This window comes from Sciurus vulgaris, assembly GCF_902686455.1.
Source record: "Sciurus vulgaris genome assembly, chromosome: 5".
NCBI lineage: Eukaryota > Metazoa > Chordata > Mammalia > Rodentia > Sciuridae > Sciurus > Sciurus vulgaris.
In genome coordinates this window covers 133207810-133228282 of record NC_136465.1, presented here as the reverse complement: position 1 = coordinate 133228282, position 20473 = coordinate 133207810, and the positions used below count along the sequence as shown (strand labels likewise).

The window sequence follows — 20473 nt, the reverse complement described above, 5'->3', positions numbered from 1 at the left end:
GTTTTGGGCTTACAACCTGCCTGATATTAGGTGATGCATAAATCTAAGATGCATAATTGAATAAAGGAATAAATGTGCACACTTGGGTCTGACTAGCTCCCCTGTGTGAACAAAAATTGGGGAAGTTTACTTCAAATGAGAATATGGAGGGAAAAATCATGCTTCCTACTTACAATGGAGAGTGAGGCTTAGGATGTCTGGCCCTAGGGGTTTGGCTTCCCATATAATGCAAGGGAAAATATAGTCTTATACAACATGATCACCACATTTTCTTTTCAGATTATTATTAGGGGTGCAAAAAAATGAGTTCATAATTATGCTTCAGAAGAAGTGCAAATGAATGAGGTAGGTCTGGTTAAATTATAAGCTAGTAAAGCAGATGATGTATTTATGAGATTGGGACACAACTGTTGAGCCCTTTGCCACACAGTTATTTTGAAAATATTCCTGTGACCTCCCTTAGGTCTGATTCCATGGAGGATCCTACCCTTATCTTAGTAATTTAAATTAAGTTTGTGCTTAACATCCACCTTCCCTGCAAAGGTAGGAATTATGTCCATCTTGTGTGCTGTTATACCTCCAGCATATAGCACAGTTAGGCAATCGATGATATTGTGTGAGTGAATGAATATGCAAGAACATGTAGCTGATGTCAGTTAAGATCTCCTCCAAGCCACATATTAATTTCTTATTCCTAATAGTTACTATCTTTTCTAAACTTTATGAAACCTGGCAAGAAAATAAAAACAGACTTCTTTGTCTATCTTTGTCTACTGCATTTTAAACACAGGTATTACTAAGAACTTTTAAAACAAATGAGAAAGGAGTTTTAAACAAGAGGAGAAAAATGAGAAGAAGTAAATAAAGTGGTTTTAAATAATTTTAAAAACAAGGTAGAATAGTGTATTTTCTAGTTTCCTTTGGAATTACTCCACAGTAGTTTCTCTATAGCCTTGAAACTTGGTGAACTCTGACCCTTTTAAAAGATCCACTTAAAAATAAGACACATTAAGTCTGACTTGAAATGCACACTTTGGTACCTAAGAACCCTAGCAAAGGAGATTAGTAGCCAAAAAAGCAATTAAGTTTACAGTAGAGTTACAGATACTGTATCTAGTACAACAGTTTGGAAAAGGAAGTAACGCAAAGGTCATATCAACAAGAAACAAAGTAACACTAAATAGTAGACTTTTTTCAAAGAAACATAATCCCATATTCCCAAATCTTTCCTTCTCATCTAATAACTACATGTGTTTGGGAGTCTAGGAAAAACAAGAGAGGAGGAAGCGGCACTATTGAAGCTGGGAACTGGCACAAACCCCCCCAAGCAGGCTGTGAAGCTGGAGCATCCGTGGAGTCAGGTTCCTGGGTGGCTGTGTTTCAGTTTGATCTCAGATCCCATTCTAGCATATCCAGGATTGCAGGATCCCAAACTGGCTGTGTCTCTGTGATTCAGAGAAGCAGTATCTGGGGGTTCAAATAAATAAAGCCTGCCACCCCAACAACTTAAATGTAAAAGCTGACTTGCAGGCAAAAGCCCACAACGTTTCAGAACTAGGTGATAATTGTATCTTTTCACATGAACGTAGAGGTATCCCCACTAAAGACCAGGACTATATGCCACAGGCACCAATTATAAATCACCTTTGGCAATTTTGTTTAGATCCCTGGATTTTCAGTGATTCTGCAGCCCATGAAACTATCCATAGTTCCTCTTCTATGTCAGTATCAGTATTGGAAAGAACAATGCTCTCAGATGAGCTAAAAAGATGTATTTAGCTACCACCATTATCATTTCTGATCCCCTTTACTTTAGATCTTTTGAAATAACATGAAAGCTTTGACTCACTAATTATTTTTATCCAGCCCATAGAAAAATTAGTTTATCTTCCTGATCAAAGCAAATTAGGCAGATCATGGTTGATTAGAATGCAACAGTAAAATCTCCATACTTCCATCCCCTTTCTCTCAGAAATAGGGCCTGTGTCAAATATGTAGATATTTCCCACGGCCAGGCCGGACTGTGTTTCCAACAGGGACTGTGGCTTGGACAATGGTTCTTACACAGACACTGAAGTTCTTTAGTTCAGTCATTGTGTTTGAAAAGAACTAGTAACCCCTTAGCTAGCATTTGATGAAACATCTAGATTTACATATTTCCTTAATTGCATTTTTGAATGTGAGTGAGATTTATCTGACCAGAGTTAAATGCCTCCTTTATTTCCCTACCCAAGGCAAAATTCAACTCCATGCTCTTTAAAAAAGTGAGGTTGGGGGGTGTATGGAAACTCGTTCAGCTCCCATCCGAACAAATTTTAGGGTTTCAATAAAGTTGGACGAGGGAGTTAGGTTACCCAAGACAGGAAAGATATATCTTTACCTTTTAAAGTGGAAATGTCACTTTCTAAAGCTTTGGTTTGCTCAGTTCTTTTAAAAAGGCTATTTTGATTTTAAATGAATGCTATTCCTTGTTGCCAAATCTCCCAAATCAGTCGCTAAGAAACGTGGAAATTATTGTCCTTAATAATTTCTCACCAACGTTTCTGTTATGTGACTATAAAAACTGGAAGGTTAGGTTTTATTTTCATTATTTATTTACTATAAATTAACAGTAAATCTTGCATTTAGCTCCATTTAAACCTCCCTCTGCAGCTGCCCATTTGAAAAATAAAATGGTTGCCTTCTTTCACCTCAGTGGGCACAATACAAAACATCCATTGAGCTTTCGCTTTATCGCAGCTGCCAATGCCCAGCCGACTTTTAACAAACCAACCAAGCGGAATCACAATGCAGCTGCAACATTTTATAGTATTTCTGTTGGTTCTCTTTTGAGACTGAAGGTGTTAATTAGGAATCAAAGAACACAACCCTGCCAGCTTTCTTTCACAAACCATAGCCTGGTCACTGCAGTTTTTAGAAGAAAAATAAATCTAATAAAGGGATAAAAATGTTGTTTGTCACACCAGTAAAGTGTACTTAAGACCCTTTGATCAAAAGCTTTTCATGTAGTCTTGTCAGATGGGCTGGAAATATTGTATTTTCCCCCCTTTTCTCCCCCTTCCTCATGCAGACTTCTCTGAATTCTGAATTTAATTTCAGGGTGTCTAGAATGAAGTTGTGTGTGCATAGTCATGTGTGCAATTCTTTATAGGTGATAACTGGTTTTGTGGAGTAGGATGATTTTGCTTCTTAGAAAAAATTTCACTTTCAACATTCCATCATGTTACAGCTTCATAACATTGGGCCTTCTATTAGCGTATTTATGATGTTATAACCATAATTCCTCATACAACTGTCAAGATGCTACTCAGTATAATGGTTATTTATGGCAGAAATCTCTCTGTGTTTGAAAGAATCCTTGTTTACATGCACAGAATTGAATATTTTCATAAGCATAGGAGGGGAAGGAGTTTGGGGGTAGGAGGGACATTAAAATGAATTGGAATTATTACCCTATGTGCATATATGACTACACAACCCGTGTGTTTCTACATCATGTACAACAAGAAGAATGAGAAATTATACTCCATTTATGTATGATGTGTCAAAGTGCATTCTACTGTCATGTATAACTAATTAGACTAAAAATTTTCTAAAAACCACATGTATATATAACCACATATATAAAATGTTAATTTATCAAAGTTTATCATTTTCATATAATTTTTGATGCATCTTGAATATCATGCATTCAAACGTAACAGCATGAAGTCATTACCTTTAATCTTCAGTCAAAGTTAAAAGCTTAAAATAAGTTTATGAAGTTAGCACTGCTGGGAATTAGTCAAGCCTGCTAGCTTTCTCAGCACGAGGTTTTGCTGCTAGATGCACAAATCATGCCAAAATCCATTAATCCTGCTAGAGAGAGGCAGAAAGAAGGTCTGCTTGTTGATTTAATGTTAATGAAATGAATGGGCTCCTGAGGTTACCTAGGGAGGCCCTCTAAACTGTAAAACAAATAAAGTCATTTTAAGTAATGCTCACTGCAGGAGAGTAAACAAGGCTTCCAGATTTGCAGGAAAAAAAAAAAAGGTGGGGGAGTGGGTGTGGGTGTGTGGAAACTTCCCATTTTCCGCAATCCTATTACACCTGCCCCATTACAATACCCACAAATGTCAAGTTGAAAGACCTGCAGAACTATCCACTTAGGAGACCTCAGAGCATGTGTTTACCTCCCCTATTTTACAGAGGTGAAAAATTGAGGAAGGGAGAAAATTCTTGTGGCCAGAGGTTCTGTGGCTGATTCGTGGACTCGGTATATCTAGACCAGTGGTTTTCAGACTTGGTTGTACGTTGAATTTGCCGTGGGGAGCTACAAGACACTTTGATGCTTTGCTCCTTCTCCAGAGATTCTGCTTTTCTGGATTTGGCGTGTGATCTTAGCTTCAAGATGGCTAAATTAGCTTCCAGGTGGTAAAACTGTGCTGACAAGTTTGGGAATCACTGATGTACATTTCTCTAATCTAGTGCGCTGCTTCCCGCACTTGTTGTTTTCTGATGAAACATAATATTCATTATTTCACAGTTTCTAGGAGCACATCCATTGCTTTATCACACTATAGATAGAACAGATGCATTTGTTTTCACCACCTCACTTCGAAATTTCTTTTTTATCCTTTCTGATTTGCCACTGTTTCTTTCTTTTCTTTCTTCCTTTCTCTCTCTCTCACACATACACACACACACACACACACACACACACACACACACACATACACACACACACACAACCAGGGATTGAATTCAGGGGCACTTAAGCACTGAGCACATCCCCAGCCCTATATTGTATTTTATTTAGAGACAGGGTCTCACTGAGTTGCTTAGCACCTTGCTGTTGCCGAGGCTGGCTTTGAACTCATGATCCTCGTGCCTCAGCCTCCTGAGTCACTGGGAGTACAGGTGTGCTCCACTGTGCCCAACTGCCATGGATTTTTCTTGGCTGCCACTTTCCTCCTCCTCTCTTTTTACTTGAAGAATTGTCCTTGATCTGAGGGAGACCTTTCTGACTCTTCTTGACATTGACTTTTGCTGTTTTTTGCTTCTCTTTGGTTTGGTGATGATGTAAACTCTTTAATAAGCTGGACTGAGAGTCCCCCTTCTTCATTCTGTGCTGCTGGATAACGAGTAATCAATGTGTGCCTGTAACTTCATTCCATTTTGGCTTTAGAGTTCTAAAATAAAGCAGCTTCCTGGATTACTACCTCAGTAGGCACTCGAGAATTCAGAATCATCTTTTTATATGTAGTAAGATATAAGGAGGTTTCCTTTGTCCTTTACAAACCTGCTGTCTTGATTTCAATGGCTGTGGGTAAAGCACACATCTCTTGCAGAGGAGCTTATCTCTGGGGATGGTAACACAGTGTGTATCCAGTGGCCCTGGGTGGAAAAGACTGGTCCAAGAACTGCTGTCATCTCTCAACTCTTCTGGCGACCACTGTGCCTAACTCCAGAGGCTTCCTGTTCAAAATACAAGCCTAAGTGGGACTTCGATCCCCTATTTAGCTTTGAATTCCCTCTCCTGCACAGATTCACATCACGGGTACCTATTAGTCCCCTAGGAATAAATTTAGCTTCATCATGGTCACTGACGAAAGATCCTTCCTGCAATTATGTTGAACCAATGGTGTCATTATCAAAGACAGCTATTGAAGTTGCCTGTGAAAATTTAACTCTTTGGATGTATTTTCACATAGATATAAGCCTAGCCCTTAAATCGGTTTTCACCTTTAGAGCAGAATTTTGTTTGTAGTTGTTGATATAATTTAAAAAACAATGAAATCCATTTTTTGTTGTGTTGTAATCTTAATTTTTCCTGAATGCATCTTTGGCCCTGAGGAAAGGTCAGATTCCTTAACTTCTCTCAGTTCTAAATTCATCATCCCCCACCTGCCACTGTAGCGAATCAAGGTCCTAAGCAAAATGAAGGTCCTAAGAGACCAAGGAGATCCCAAGCTGAATTTTCTCTACATAGTCAGGAAAAAATGATGGGGCTAAAGAGAAAGATAAATAATTCAAGGTTAGGACTTCAAATTGTTGGCCATTCATTGAATCATGTCAGAGGGGTAGAATTTTAACATTATGCCATGATCAAGCATTCACTCAGCTATCAGCTATTCTGGAGACGTGTGCAGTGTCTACACACCCATGTGAAAATATAAAAATACACTGAAAATACAGAATATTCAATCTATTTAATACCAAAGATCAGAGATGAAATGCTATTTTTATTTATAACAGATGCTGGGTGACACCTAAAGCATTTGAAGCTGCCCCTTCTTGGTTTCACTAATCTTCTTAACCTAGTAGACACCTCTCTGCTATTCTCTCCTTGTTAAAAAAGTATTAGAAAATTTTGTTTAATGCAGATTATATTCACACTTATAAAGTTTGAGGGTAATTAATATTTAGGGAATAAAAATAAGAGGCAACATGGTATATTTGAAAAGTATGAATTCAGTGTGATAACAACTGGAACATCAGCAACCAAAACAGTAGCACCTAACATTTAAAGTATGCTTTGTATATGAGGTGCTATACAAAGTGCTTTGCATGTGTTATTTTACCCATCTTGCCATTTTAAAGATGAAAACACTAAGGCACAGAGCAACTTGCAGAGGTCACTCAAGATAGTGCTGTTGTGGATGCAATGGTGTATGCCTATACTCCCAGCGACTTGGGAGGCTGTGGCAGGAGGATCACCAGTTCAAAGTCAGCCTCAGCAACAGTGAGGTGCTAAGCAACCTCACTAGTGAGACCTTGTCTCTAAAATACAAAATGGGCTGGGGATATGGTTCAGTGGTTGAGTGCCCTGAGTTCAGTCCCCGATACCCTCCCCGCCCCCATAAAAGGTAGTGCGGTGATCATCAAGGGATATTCTGATCTCTAAGGTGTAAATAATAATAACTGAAGGTCAAATGAGAAGCTGGGAGTAAATGAATTAACAGTAACTTTTGAATTTTTTTCCTTCTGTCTTGGGAGTTTTCCAACAGTATAGTCTTCCAGGTTTGGAGGAAAGAATCTCTCTGCCATCATAGTATGAGATTATATCAGAGATTATATCAGCTAGTCTCACTCTCTGTTGCACATTTGGTGGCCAGAAAAACAATGCCTGGTATCTTAGGTGTGGATGACATATAAGCTTTACATATAGAGTGTAGGTGAACCAAAGAGTGTCCTCCAGAGAGAGAAAACAATACTGACCTCCTGGGTGTGCTCTGTCCCTGCCCCCTTTTGAAGAAGCCCAGGTGAGATGCACATGGGTATGGGGTGTTTCAAAATGTAGTTTTTAATATTATCTAGGATGGTGAAGCCGACAGGTAAGGAGATGGCTGCTACTGGAAAGATAGCTTGCTAGTTATAGTTCCCAAGAGGAGAGGGCATTCAGGCCATGCCAGGCCACATAGGGAAGCACCAGGGTCGGTCCATCAGATGGCAAGAGAAGTGGGAGAAAAACATGGGGAGAGCCTTTATTATATTTTCCATAGAAAAGAATGAGCAAGGCAGGGTAAACTTGCTAAGAATTCGCTAGTTTGGAAAATTTCAGTGTGTTCTGAGGCATACTGGCTGTCCCATCTTGTTTGGTATCTGGTTTTGGGGTGATTAGGACAGGGAAAATGACATAGAGTATAAAAGCCTCACAAATTCCATAAAGGAGGTGGTTGGGGGTGGGCTTTGGATTAGTTGGTTTGCATATAAAATATACATCATAGGAGAGTCATTTGCTCTCTCTAGGAATTAGCAAGCCCAGGAAGTGGGGAATCTCTCCAAGATCAGCAAGGTCCCCAGATGTCAAAACACAATACAAAATAGAAAATTTAAAAAACACCATTAATACACAAGAATTTTGTGTTCTGATCCAAAACACAGGGAGGTTCTTTTCTTCTTTGGTCAAGGCACATCTACAATTCAGAGGACACAGTCCGTAGTGGAAACAGACATGTAGATCAAGAATAGCGATTAAGTGTGGTGAGTGCTTTGACTAAGGTGGGCTCAGCATTATTGGAGCATAGGACGGGCTTCTCAGTGGTAGTCACAATGGTTTCCCAGAAGAGGTGATGTTTGAACTAAATGTAGAAAGACTTGCAGGAGTTAGCAAGATACAAAAGAAGAAAGGCATTCAAAGCAGAGGCCAGCACTTGTGAACACTTGGAGGCATGAAATAGGGAAATTGTAGGATGTAGTCTGATATGGTTGGAGAGAAGGGAGAAAGGGCGGGGGAATGAGGAAGGGGAACAGGCAGCAGGCGTCACAGGCAGGGGATAATTGTAAGAGAAGCCAGCTTTGTAGGATAAACAGATGTTAAACTTGACTATGAAAGGTACAGGAACCCGCTGAGGGCTGGAATATAAAAGAGACATGACCAGAGAGGCATCTTGGACAATGTAGTGGGGAGAGATAGGGAGTGTGTGTGTGTATGGGGGGGGGGGGGATCTATGTAGACCATGGTAGTAGGCTCCCGTAGTTATATAAGCCTCAAATCAGGAGACCCTGAATTAATGCAGCATCATTGCTAAATTAGAAAGGAAAGGTGAACTAAATTTGGCCAAATTAAGGTCACAAAAGGCATGTAAATTACAATGAACACATTTAGCTACTATGAACAGAATTCGAGAAATCAATTATGTGTTCCTCAAACTAAATCTGATTTCCTTTTTGTTCTACAGATTTTTGGGTGTATCTGCAGGGAATCAAAATAAAATGCTAAGGTTAAAATTCAGACACATACCTAGATGTGAACACTTGGCATCACCTAGAAAAGTGACTGACAGTAGAGTTTCAGAATTTATTTGAATGTCTGGCATTATAGCAGAAAGGAGAGCAATGAACTGCTGTTTTCGGAAGATCTGGGTTCCAATTCCATCTCTGCCAGCTATGTGGTTTTGGGCACATCATTTAGCTTTTATGGACATGAATTTCATTATCAGTGAAATGAAGGGGATGTCGGTGGCTTCCATTCTACATTCAATAGGTGGACATAGTTTCAGACTCATTGAAACTCTCAGCAACTCATCTAAACAATTTTAATTCTATGTATTTGGGAAATTAGAGTGGTGTTCAAGCAATCACTATTAAATTTCAATCCAGCACTGTGTAACATGACCTTAGGTATACAGCTTAGTCATTCTGGTGATTTGTGGATAAGAGATTATCCTTTCAGTTCTTTGTAGAACTTATTCTAAATGTAGTTTGCTATTAACTCAAGCTCTGGATTGGTTTTATTACAATTAACAAAAAGCTACCAAAATTAGCCTTTCCTTTCCAATATACAATTAAGTTCTGAGATACTTCTACAGTGAAGGCAAAAGGGTGTTCAAATTACTACGTAATAGTCATTGGGGACCAGACGGTGTCCACCTGACACTTGCCACAACTGCAAGACCCCAGGGAAGTGGGTGTTCTTCTGGAAGGCCGGCAGCTGTAAGGTGGAAGGTGGACACTTGCTGTCAGTTAATCATATTGCTAAAACTTTTGAGTTCTCCGAATGAGATATGTTTACACCCTGGGAGAATCTGGTTTAACTAGGATTTCCTTTTGCTACCCGAGCTTGAAGATTCAATGAAAAAAGATCTTGAACTTCTTCCTGTGCCCTGTTACACTGAGTCCCAGAGAACAACAGCTGCTGGGGAATGCGGGCTGCAGATGAACTAAGACCTTCCACCATAGGGAGAGTGATGTTGCTTCTCTAAGTTAAAATCAAAGACCCCAACTTAGATGCACTTAGAGTTGATACTTTAATCTCAAAGATGCTTCTTTCTAAACTTCCCTTTACCTTGTAGTGGAAAGGCCTGGCCTGGGGGGTGGGGTGGAGATAAGGAAAATGCATCCTTCTGATTCTGCTTGGCCACATCTGTCAGTAAGGGATGGAGAGGGGTGAAGAAGCTTACCATCTGGGAGCAGGTGTTTAGCAGAGTACAGTGGCTCAGTCTCTCAGTTCTGTCAGCACTGTCCCTTGGATAGCAGAATTCCTTGCTTAGCTTTCCTATTTCTCTTGCCATTCTTTCTCTAGGGTTTATTCTACAGTGCAGTTAACACTTTAAACATTTTGAGTAGAGTAGGCTTATTGCCAAATGCAATGTCTGTAAGGATCCCTTCAAGGTAGGAAGTATAAAAATAAAATAAAAAGGAAGAGTTTTATCTCAGACGTTACTAGGAGACTCCAAATTCATTCTGTAGATTCATTCAACAAACATGAAATAAATCTTTATTGTGAAAGTCTCAGTGTTCACACAAAAATGGTGATTAAGAAATGTATTTCCTTCCATAGAATTTTGTTTGGTTTTCATAACCAAATAATCTTCACTACACACATATACAGAATCCGAAAGGTGATTTTTGTGCTGATAGATTTAAGGAGCAATTGATTATGTAACAGAGGTCCTTCAAGCAAGTGCCTCGCAAGAAAATTTATTACCTAAAAACTTCAAGCACCATGTGGTGTTTTTGTGTCGACCCAATAAACTCATTACAATAACATTGGGTAAACCCAAACACAACACAGTGAAGGTTCCGACACAGCCCACAGTAACCAACCAACATTAAAATAATATCTCTGTTATGTGCTAAGGTTAAAAATTCAGCAAATTCTTCGTATTTTTTCCATTTGAGATCATGTGCGGTTTTCTACTTTCCTGAGAAGTACACTTTTGCGGCTTTTTTGATCAAAGGAAGGTTATTTTTTGCAAAGAGACATCTTTTTTAGAGGTCCCTTGTTCTACTTAATCAAAGTTTCACAAAACAAGAGGGACAGAAGTATTTTCCAGTTTTTCAGTGAAACACAAAAAAACTTAGGTTCTCTGCTTAGTGAAGACTTTGGAAAGAAGGCAGATATGTGAGGTTACTTACCACAATGGTGTGTGTGTGTGTGTGTGTGTGTGTGTATGAGCATGAGGCAGACAAGGAGGTGGAAGGAGGAAATAAAGGAATTTGGCTGCAAAATTGAGTAACAGTTTGAAGCACTTGGCTTCCAGTTGTGAAAGATGAGCAACACAGGCACAGGCTGGGCTCCCAAGGAACCACTTGAGGAAAGCTTCATCTCTACTGGCAGGCTGACAGGAAGGTCAGCTCGGAGCACGCGTTCTCAGCTGGAGTTGGGCTCCCTTTGCCAGGACAATTGTCTTCTGCATTTCAGCTTCTGAACTGAACTGAAGGTGCCTTCACACAGCCAGCCCCTCCGTCTCTCCCCTTTAAAGGGTTGGCTCTCCACTGCCGTGCCCTGTCAATGTATGTATGTGTCATTTCCACTGAGCTGGTGGCACAAAGGGATGTGCTGCTCACTGACGTGTTGGGGTGTGTGCGAGTGTGTGCATGAGATCGCTTTCTTCCCCCTCTGACCACCACAGTCCTTGTCTGCAGATGAAGAGAAACTCCTTCTGAAGGCAAGAAGGATAAAAGGAATATGAGAAAAAAGGCTTGAAATAAAAAATGAGACTTGAAAATGAGGAATTGTTGAACAGTTTTAAGTGGTTAATGTTAAGCTAATAGAAAACTAAAATATGAGAATGTAATTTCAAGAGATTTTAGAGATTGTACTCCAACATATCCTATGTTAACATCAGCACTTACTTGATGAGGGGTTCTTTGCACTGAATATAATTTATAATTCACTAGTCACACACTGATATTTCATGTTGACTCTCTACTACCACAAATAATTAATGTATATAAGGTTTACAGCAGCGAAAGACTAAAGAAATTCAAAAAGGTGTCTGGTTGAAGGAGGAGACTTTTCTCTGTCTTGTTCAGATTTCTAGTTGACTCAGAAGATTGTATCACTGGTCTGCTGTTCAAACACATGCAGTTTAGATGAGAAAAATTGGTTTATGTGGTAGAAAGAAAACATATATAAAAAGGCACAAACCAATCAAACTTAAAATATTTGGTCTTAAACTATAAGGCCAAACGATATCATTTTCTTCCTCCTTGACCACCACAGTCCTTAATGTTGATTTTATTGAGAATATATTTTATTGAAAATTAAAAACTATATTTTGCTCTGGAAGTCCCTAAAGAAGTAAATATTTCTGGCATTAGAGTTTCATAAATCATGTTCTTGAAAAGAAAAATGTGCTGAAATATTTCAGCACCAACTACAATCATTTTTTAAAAATTCTTTTTTAGTTGTTGATGGACCTTTATTTGTTTATTATTTATTTGTATGTGGTACTGAGAGTCGAACCCAGTACCTCACACATGCTAGGCAAGTGCTCCACCACTGAGCTACAGACCCAGTCCACCAACTACAATCATTATGAGACATAAATATAAATTAGAAGGCTGGTCTTGTGTCATTGGCAAACTAGTACTGAATATAATTTCGAAGAGCTCCAAAAGTATTTTGAGCAACAAAAATATCCTTAGAAAACATTTATAGGCTCTCAAGTTAGGAAAGACAATGGTAATTACATCAAAAAGTTGTGGGGCATACAACTGAGTCAAGTATTCAACATAGTGCCTGACACTCAGGGAGCACAGTATAAAATTCAGCTTTTATTTTCATTATTTTTATTAAAATAATAAAGTAACTTGGATATGTAAATTCTTGTGTGTGATAAAATAAACAACTCACTGCATCATTTAAGCTACACAGAATTCAATTGAATTTCAAATGGAACTGGGCCACAGTTATGGGATACCAGGAGCCTTGTGTTATTCTGCTACTTGTAGACCAGTAGTTCTCATCTTTCTCAGACCCCTGTTAGCTACTAGGATTTCAGCAGCTGATTCAGCCAATTATATTAAATTCAACATTACAAATATTTACTGGATACCCTGTGAGAGTTGGGCAGTGATGGTAGTACTTGGGATACAAAGTAGAAAACCTACCCTGGGGGTACTCATAGCCAAATGAAGAGAATAAACTCTGAAGGAAAGAAAGCTTGTCATTACATTCTGGAGTTATTCCATCTGACTTAAGGAAGATGTTTTCACAGTCATGGTTGGTTCCTTTGCAAACGCTCAAAGTAAATTTCAGCTTCTTCAGTTCTAGACTTCCACATCCAGAGTGGAAGTAATCAACGAGGGTGTGAGGAAGCACTCTTGCTTGTGAAGCATCTCCCCAGCAGCTTCCCCAATAAAGCTAACACCCTGTTGAGAGACTTAGCATGACCACTGAATCATATTATTTCATTTCTTGAAACCAAATGACTCATGTTCTATCTTTTATTTTTAAATAAGGCATTCCCACTGGGCTTAAGCAATGTAACAGAAAAATTTACTGGAAGAGGTGGGAGAAAATGCCACCGATTTCAAGAATGGATTTGCTTCCCACCATAGAAGATAGGGAGAACAAAATTAATTTTGAATTAGAAGAATATTAATGAAAAGTTCCACATTGTAACCTGTGCAATCAGTATCTCCTTTCCATACAGACAATGAGTTCCACAGGTGAAATTGGGCATGCAATTGGTATAAATAATAACTAAGTAAAAATGTTCATTGAAGATGACAGAACTGGAAATAAAAGTTATAATGGGTTAGAACCCATCGACAGATTTAACATGTGAAATTCTACTAAATACATCCAACAGAGAAATAGGACAAGATAACCAGCTGATTTTATTTGGTAAAAAAATTTATCAGTGTGGCTTTAATGCCCGTTTGATTCATCTCCTTACTACAAAATGGTATGCTTAAAGGTAAACACTGTGGTAGGAGTAAGGGGGTAGAATCTTAGTGGAAGGAATTCGCTTTCTTAAAAAGACCTCAACTTACCAGAAAAATTCATGTGAGGGGTGTTCGCAAGGAAATGTATCATTAAGCTGTATTCTAAATTTATATAAATATTTGAAGAAACAAAAAATTACTTCACAATATTGTGCAATTCAGAACTCTACTGTTTTTTATTTATATCTTATGGCATATAATTTGTATTAATTGGAAACCATACTTAAATTTATGATTAAAGTGAATTAAATGATGAATTTGATAAAGAAAATACAAAAATACTTTGATAAGTTCAGTAAAAATTACATATCAGTTATAATACCATATATTCGGTTCTGTCTTTAATTTCATAATAGCTGTATTGGATTAATGGTTTTCTCTGACGTTATTTGTCTGTTTTGACAGCTATATGGTTTGGAAATCAAAAGCAATCACAGTTCAGATAAAAACTTAGCACTGAGAAATCATAGGCAAATTTTATATTTCTGAACTTCTTTAAACACATTAAAGTGTGAATGGTCCCCTTTATGAAAACAATTTTATTTACCCACAAAGGTTATTTCTTGTCCAATCTTCTTACTCATTTATGATTGCTACCTTTTGTTGCTTTATCAGAATGCCTTTGTTTTGAAAAACGTAGAGGAAAGAAAGAAGTAAAAAAACTAAAGGTCACATTTATTATGTAAAAATTCTTTCTTGTCACATGAACTCTGTCATGCACATATTAAACATACTCAGAAATGTATTTGTTCTAAATTTATGCCAAAAATTGTTTGACTCAGAACTCACTATCAAAAAAATTACTCAGACAAATTTAGTTAATTAGTTTAAATAATTGCCCCATAACAAAACACTATGGGAACCCCCCCTCAGGAATCCTGGAGAAAAAGAATGAACTTCATTAAAATGAAGAAAATTCTTAATATCATTTGGTATTTTAAACAAAATTTAAAAGACTATTGTAAACTATATGAATTTTGCAATTAATCTAAACCCTTTGTAACCATTTATAAAATGCAAACATTATCATTTATTTAAAATACTTTTATTTGTTTGAAGGGAACCAGAAATATATTGCACTATTTTCAAAGAAGATGCTAAAAATATTTTTAAACTTTGAAACTATATTTTAAATGCTTAAAACATATATATGATACCAGGGTCATTCTTAGTTTAACTAATTGAGGTTTTTGATCAGTTCTTATTAATATCAATTTTACTAATTATGTATACAATTAAGTTTTGTTTCAAAGTTACATATGGAAAAGTAATCAAATTATGTAAAATTTAAAAATTTCTCTTGGTTTCTTTGGTTCATATAACACAAATTTGCTTATGGATGAAATGTTTATGTCATTAAGCAACAGCAAAGAAAAACTCAGTTTCTATTTAAAAGGAAAATCTCTGTTCTAGGCCAATAAAGAAAAATCTGTTTACTATATTAGGCTGTTTACTGAAATTTAGGTTTTTTTTTTTTACCTTGATGCCACACTAACTAAATGAAAGACACATCAAAGTAGCATAGGGAATTTTACTACTAAGACCCTAGAAGCAAAATCCTCCATATTTGATGGACTAAAACAACTTGGCTATAATAAGATTAGACTCTAGACCTTCTTTATTTCTGACTGATCACTACTGGCATATTGAGACAAGCATTGTAAACCATAATTGTCTGCTTTTATATATTTAGCCTCATTGGGGTCTTTATTTTCTGCAGAGTGAAATTTACTGACCTCTGTTAGTAAAATCAGAGGATGATGGGAGATGTGTGTGTGTGTGTGGGGAAGGAAGGAAATGGGGGAAAGAAGAGAGTAAGATTGAGATTCTTCCAGAACTTTCACTATATTCAATGGTCTGGTTACAGATCTACCGAGGAATGCAGCTTGGTATGAAAAGAGAGTTAATATTAATGTTTGGACTGGCTTAAGATTTAGCTTTGCTCCGAAGAAGGATTATAAGATGATGCGTAAACAGTTCTTGCCTTCTATGAAGAGATTTAGGAAACTTTCTTTACCTGCCAGTCTGATCAGACAACTATTAGATTGTGGCAAATCTATTTGCCAAATACATGCAGCTGGAATTTGTCATGTCAATCTGTTGGAAGGAAATGAAATGCTTGTTCTTTCTTTAGGGGGATTAGGAGATAACATTTTGACTAAATAAATGGTGATAACCTACTACAAACAATAACAGTAGTTCTGGCCTCTTACCCACATCAGTCTTTGCTTACTTAAACTTTCCCATCAAAGCTTTTGGCCCCAGTGGAGTGCGACCATAACTTAATGTCCCCTTTCAAGAGCAAATGAAGTTATTCCATAAAAGAAGAAAATCAATAAAATACCTGCTCATTTACTCTTTCAGATTATGATTACCCAAGTGAAGGCAGAAATGGTCAGATAATACTAGGTGTAACCAAAAGAGGGCATCATCTACCTTAATGTCTGCATAGAGCTCCTGTGATTGTAAAAACAGTAATCCCAAAACTCTCAATCCATGACAAAAGGACATCCCACGGTCCCTGGTGTTCTGCACTTTATAGGGAGACCAAATCATGGAATCACACATTATGGAGTATTGGGTCAGTTCTTCACTTTAGGACTGATATCTACATTCAGCATGCATATTCCCTGAAATGTCAGCCACCAGAAGCAAGTGGTTAACATCCCCTAACTTTTCACAGACACTCCGAGTTTAATATTTTATAGGGCACTGAGAAAATTTTCCCTTAGACTACAGTACAGGCTGACATCAAATAGCTTGAGAATAATGTGATGATTCACTTCCTAATGATATCTTAACTTCAAGGGGGTTATCTATTAATGATAGTGAATAGTGGCAGTAGGTGGCAGTAAGTTCTCCTGAGCACAGGAAGATGCTGCCAAATGTATTTGAAGTATGGTGGAAAATAGATTAAAAGCACAATTTTAGATTTTTAGTAACAGAAGCCTAACAAATGTTCTTCTTGTAAGTGGGGGGAAAAGTGCCCCAATATTATGCATAATGTTTGGCATATCCTTAAACATATTTTATAAATAATGTATAATTTAAATAGTAGGTAAGTGTTGGGGGTGGGGCATGGGGTCACACATCTTCCTTGTATATAGTGAATTTCTTCAGGTTGGTGGGAAAGAATAGTGTAGGCTCTTAAGTGAAATTGCCAAGCTGGCCTCAGAAATTCATTATAGTGGAGAACACGTTATCCTTGAGTCACTGACATTAGCAGTTAAACCAGAGAGGTTGGGGATGTGTATTCTATTTCCTAGTAGGGACAGCTGTTCTGAAGGAAATGTGAATTCTGCAAGGATGATCATTTCCAAAAGCAGATTTCCATCCCTGGAAAAATATCACTAACACATGCTATGAGTGCAATTGAAGGGAAACCTGGTGGGGAAAATAATTTTATACCCTGCTTGGATAAAGAAAAGTGACACAAACAGTTTTATGGTAGAGGAGGAGGTGAGTCTCACCTACCAATACTAAAATCTATCAAGGATTTTCCCCTTTCTTTAAATGCAATATTAATGCAAGTTAATTTTTTTTTCCTTTTTTCTTCTTTTCCTCACCCTGTCTCTAGAAAAAGAATCACTCTCCAACTGGTGGAAAACGTTGCACAAGCCTCTTTCCTCTAGAAAGCAACTCAACAGAGGAAAAACCGAGTTCACAAACATCCCAACTCGCTCCTGCCAAGGTACATCAGAGAAGCCGAAACAGATTAGAGCGTGGGATGGGCTCACTGAAACGTCTTGAATTAAAATCTAAAAGTTTCACCTCGTGGCCAGGAGAGCCCTTTCCCAGGGTAGCTTCGACCCTGGTCTCTTGACCCCAAGGAATAGACCTCCAGATGGTTGACAGAAAGTTGCGGGGAATAGTCACCTTGGTCCTCCAGAATAGAGAGAACAGAGTTTCTTTCTGGGCCACCTCATCCAGCCAACCACCTGTTAGCCTCCGGCCTGCGCTTCTCAGAGACAGAATTACAAAATGAGTCGCCGCCTCGTCCTGGTGGTCAGGGCTTTAGACGTAGTATTAGGGGAAGAAAGGGTGGGAGGATCCCCAATGGATATAGAGAGTTGCAGGTCCCCCCCTTGGAAGTCGGCGCCGATGTTTACCCGCCTGGCCGCCTTCAGCCCACTTCCCTTTCCTCCCCCCCGGGGGAGGAGATGGTTAAAGATTACACTGCGGCCACCGGTACTTCAAAGGGCAGCTCGGGCAGCCAAAGGTAAAGATAACGTTCTGGCAGCTCTAATCGGGGTTTGTGGTTGCCACATTTTAATTACTCCGTTAAAATAAAAAAAAAAAAAGTTACGTCGCCCTACAGTGCTAAGGATGCAGAGCAAGTCCCTTGGAACTGGCACGTTGGGTCTCTCCTTTGGGAAACTTTAGAGCCCATCTCTTCATGGAACGCAACTGGATGAAGACCCGGGGTTTGGGGCAGGGACCAGTTGGGCACCCTGCCCTTGGGTCTCAGTCTCCTGGGCACAAATGCCCACTCTGCACACAAATGCCTGTACTTTCGGAGGAATGCCTCCTGCGACGTGCCTAGCGCTGGACTGCTGCGCTTCTGCGCACCAGCTCTTTCCCCGGCCTGCAGTGAAGCCGTTTCGTTACATGCCCAGAAAGCACAGGTACTAACCTCCAAGACACGTGCATTTCTCTGGGGGCCGAAACAGGTCTAGCCAGGATGCCCTTGGCAAACTTGCCCGCCCCCTCCAAAGCCGGAGGGCGCTGAGGAGTCCCCAGCCTTGACTCAGACTAGCTCCCTCCCACTTTTAGCCCCCTTCAGGGAATGAGGTGTGGGCGCACTTACAGGTAGGAGGTGAAGACGCTGAGGTTAGAAGGCAGCTCCGAGAGTCCCAGGTCCGAGCAGTCCACCCTGAGCAACATTCTGCCGTCGGGTTCGCAGTGACAGTGTGTGGGGCAGCCCCGCGGTAGTGCACCGGGCTTCGGTGAGCCGCCTCCAGCTGCCAGCTGCAGCAGCACAGGCAAGGACAGGAGCACGCCGACGCGGGAGGTGTCCATGGTGCCCAAGGCAGGGATCCGCGAGCCAGACGCCGGCCGAGGGCAGCGCCCGGGCTGTTGTAGACAGTGGCGCGCCAGGCGGCGCTCCTCCGGCTTCTGAAACTCAGCGGGCGTCTGCAACGCTGGGCGCCGCGCTCCTGCCCCCAGCCGGGGGCGCGGAGGAGAAGCTCTGCGGGGATCCGGGAGCACGTTGCAGCCACGCCGGCCTCCGGAGTAGCCCTCGAAGCAGCCGGGGCTGTGGCGGTGCGCGCTGCTCCTGCAGGCGGTCTGAGCTGTGTGGAGCCGCATCTCCGCCAGCACGCTCGTTTTTTAAAGCGCTGGATCCTGAATTGCGCGCCCAGTGACGTCAGCGCAGCCCAGCTTCCCAGACACCCCCAGCCCGGCCCCACTTTCCCTCCGCCTGTCCCCTCCCTCCTTTCCCGAGACCCGGCTGGGAGGCGGCGGGCGGCGCGAGGTGCTGGGAGTTCGCGCTCTGACTGCGCCTACGCCGGGAGGATCCCGGGGCTCAGCGCCACGCGCCAGGCAGGGGACCCCCACCCTCACCCCTTTCTGCGTCCTGGTGACTTAGTTCGGAGACCCGAGGGGGGATCTGATTCAGAGCGACATAGAGGCCCAGGGCAGGAAGGATAAGGCACGCTTCCTCCGATCCCGCTTCAAATAATGGAAAAGATGCGTGGAGAACTTTAAAAAAGACTAAACTCTAATCCAGAAAAATAGTTATCAGGGTAAGAAAGCAGGAGCCCTTGGCAAACGATGGGTGGCCTTTTTAGTCCTTACGTCAGAGCACTGTCTGGCTCGCTTTTGCCCTAAAAATCAAAGCGCTGGACTAATCACTAAACAAATACAGTTCGATAGCGAGCACTCCGGTGCTGCCCTCCTAACTCATCGGGTTGAGGAAGTCAAAAAGTGTTTAGAATCCAAATGAAAGCCACCGTTAGTAAAATGATGCAGGACAGACAGATGGCTGTTTTCTTTTGTTCCGGGAACTTTTCATCCTAAGTGTTCCAGGGTTCTCTTGAACTAGGAGAAATCCCACCTAGGTGAGTAGGACTGGGCTCCCAGCACCTCTGCGGAGCGCTGGTGCAAAACCCACTCATTAAAAAGTGCCCTACAGTGAATCTGCAGGAGACAGGAGGAAAAGAATTCAGGGCTTTCTTGGAGAGAAGACCTCAGCGAAGTAAAAAGTTGCCCTCTCCACACCCGATTGAACCGCTGAAAGAGGTGTCAGTCCAAGCCTGCCAAGCTGACTCACAAAAAATGCACAATTTTTGCTCCCAGGCACAATGAATGCCTCCTTGCTTTATGAAGGCAGGGAACTCTTTTGAATTTCAAGGTCTCTCTTAATCTTCTACTTAGGCTGTCCACCTGAATTTCCGTATAAATTTTTGTCAATTTTGCAGTTGGGAAGATTGTTCTTTTTGTGTGTGTGGTATACTTACCCTGCAATTCTATCTATTCCTTCACCCGTGGAACTTCAAGAATACATAGTTTTCTTGACCTATCTGTTTTCTGAACAACGCTCTTTTCTTGAGAAAGTTCATTTATCAGCAAGTTTGTGATTTTTCTGTGATAGAAGGAGAGAGACACTGGAGAGAGAATTCTAGAGACTCCATTTTCCTCATTTTGCAAATAAAGGAACGGTGGCCCAGAATTTGGTAAAACTTGACAGTGACATTGAAAACTGCGTTTACCCTGGTTTCTGGATAATCAGAATTGTGCTCAATTCTGTTCTGTTCCCTCTCTTACCCCATGCACACTGCATTCACTCCCACTCTTTGCTTATTCTCACATT

General features: G+C 40.2%; 1 protein-coding gene across 2 annotated transcripts in view; it reads right to left on the bottom strand.

Moving 5' to 3' along the window:
* LGR5 (leucine rich repeat containing G protein-coupled receptor 5) overlaps window positions 1-19009 on the bottom strand; it is a 120075-nt gene extending 101066 nt beyond the window's left edge. For both annotated transcript variants that reach the window (XM_079142405.1, XM_079142406.1), the window contains exon 1: window positions 18470-19009. In XM_079142405.1, the coding sequence (XP_078998531.1) occupies window positions 18470-18969 (500 nt within the window). In that variant the 5' untranslated portion in view covers window positions 18970-19009. The remainder of the gene's footprint in view (window positions 1-18469) is intronic.
* Between the last annotated feature and the right edge of the window lie 1464 nt (window positions 19010-20473).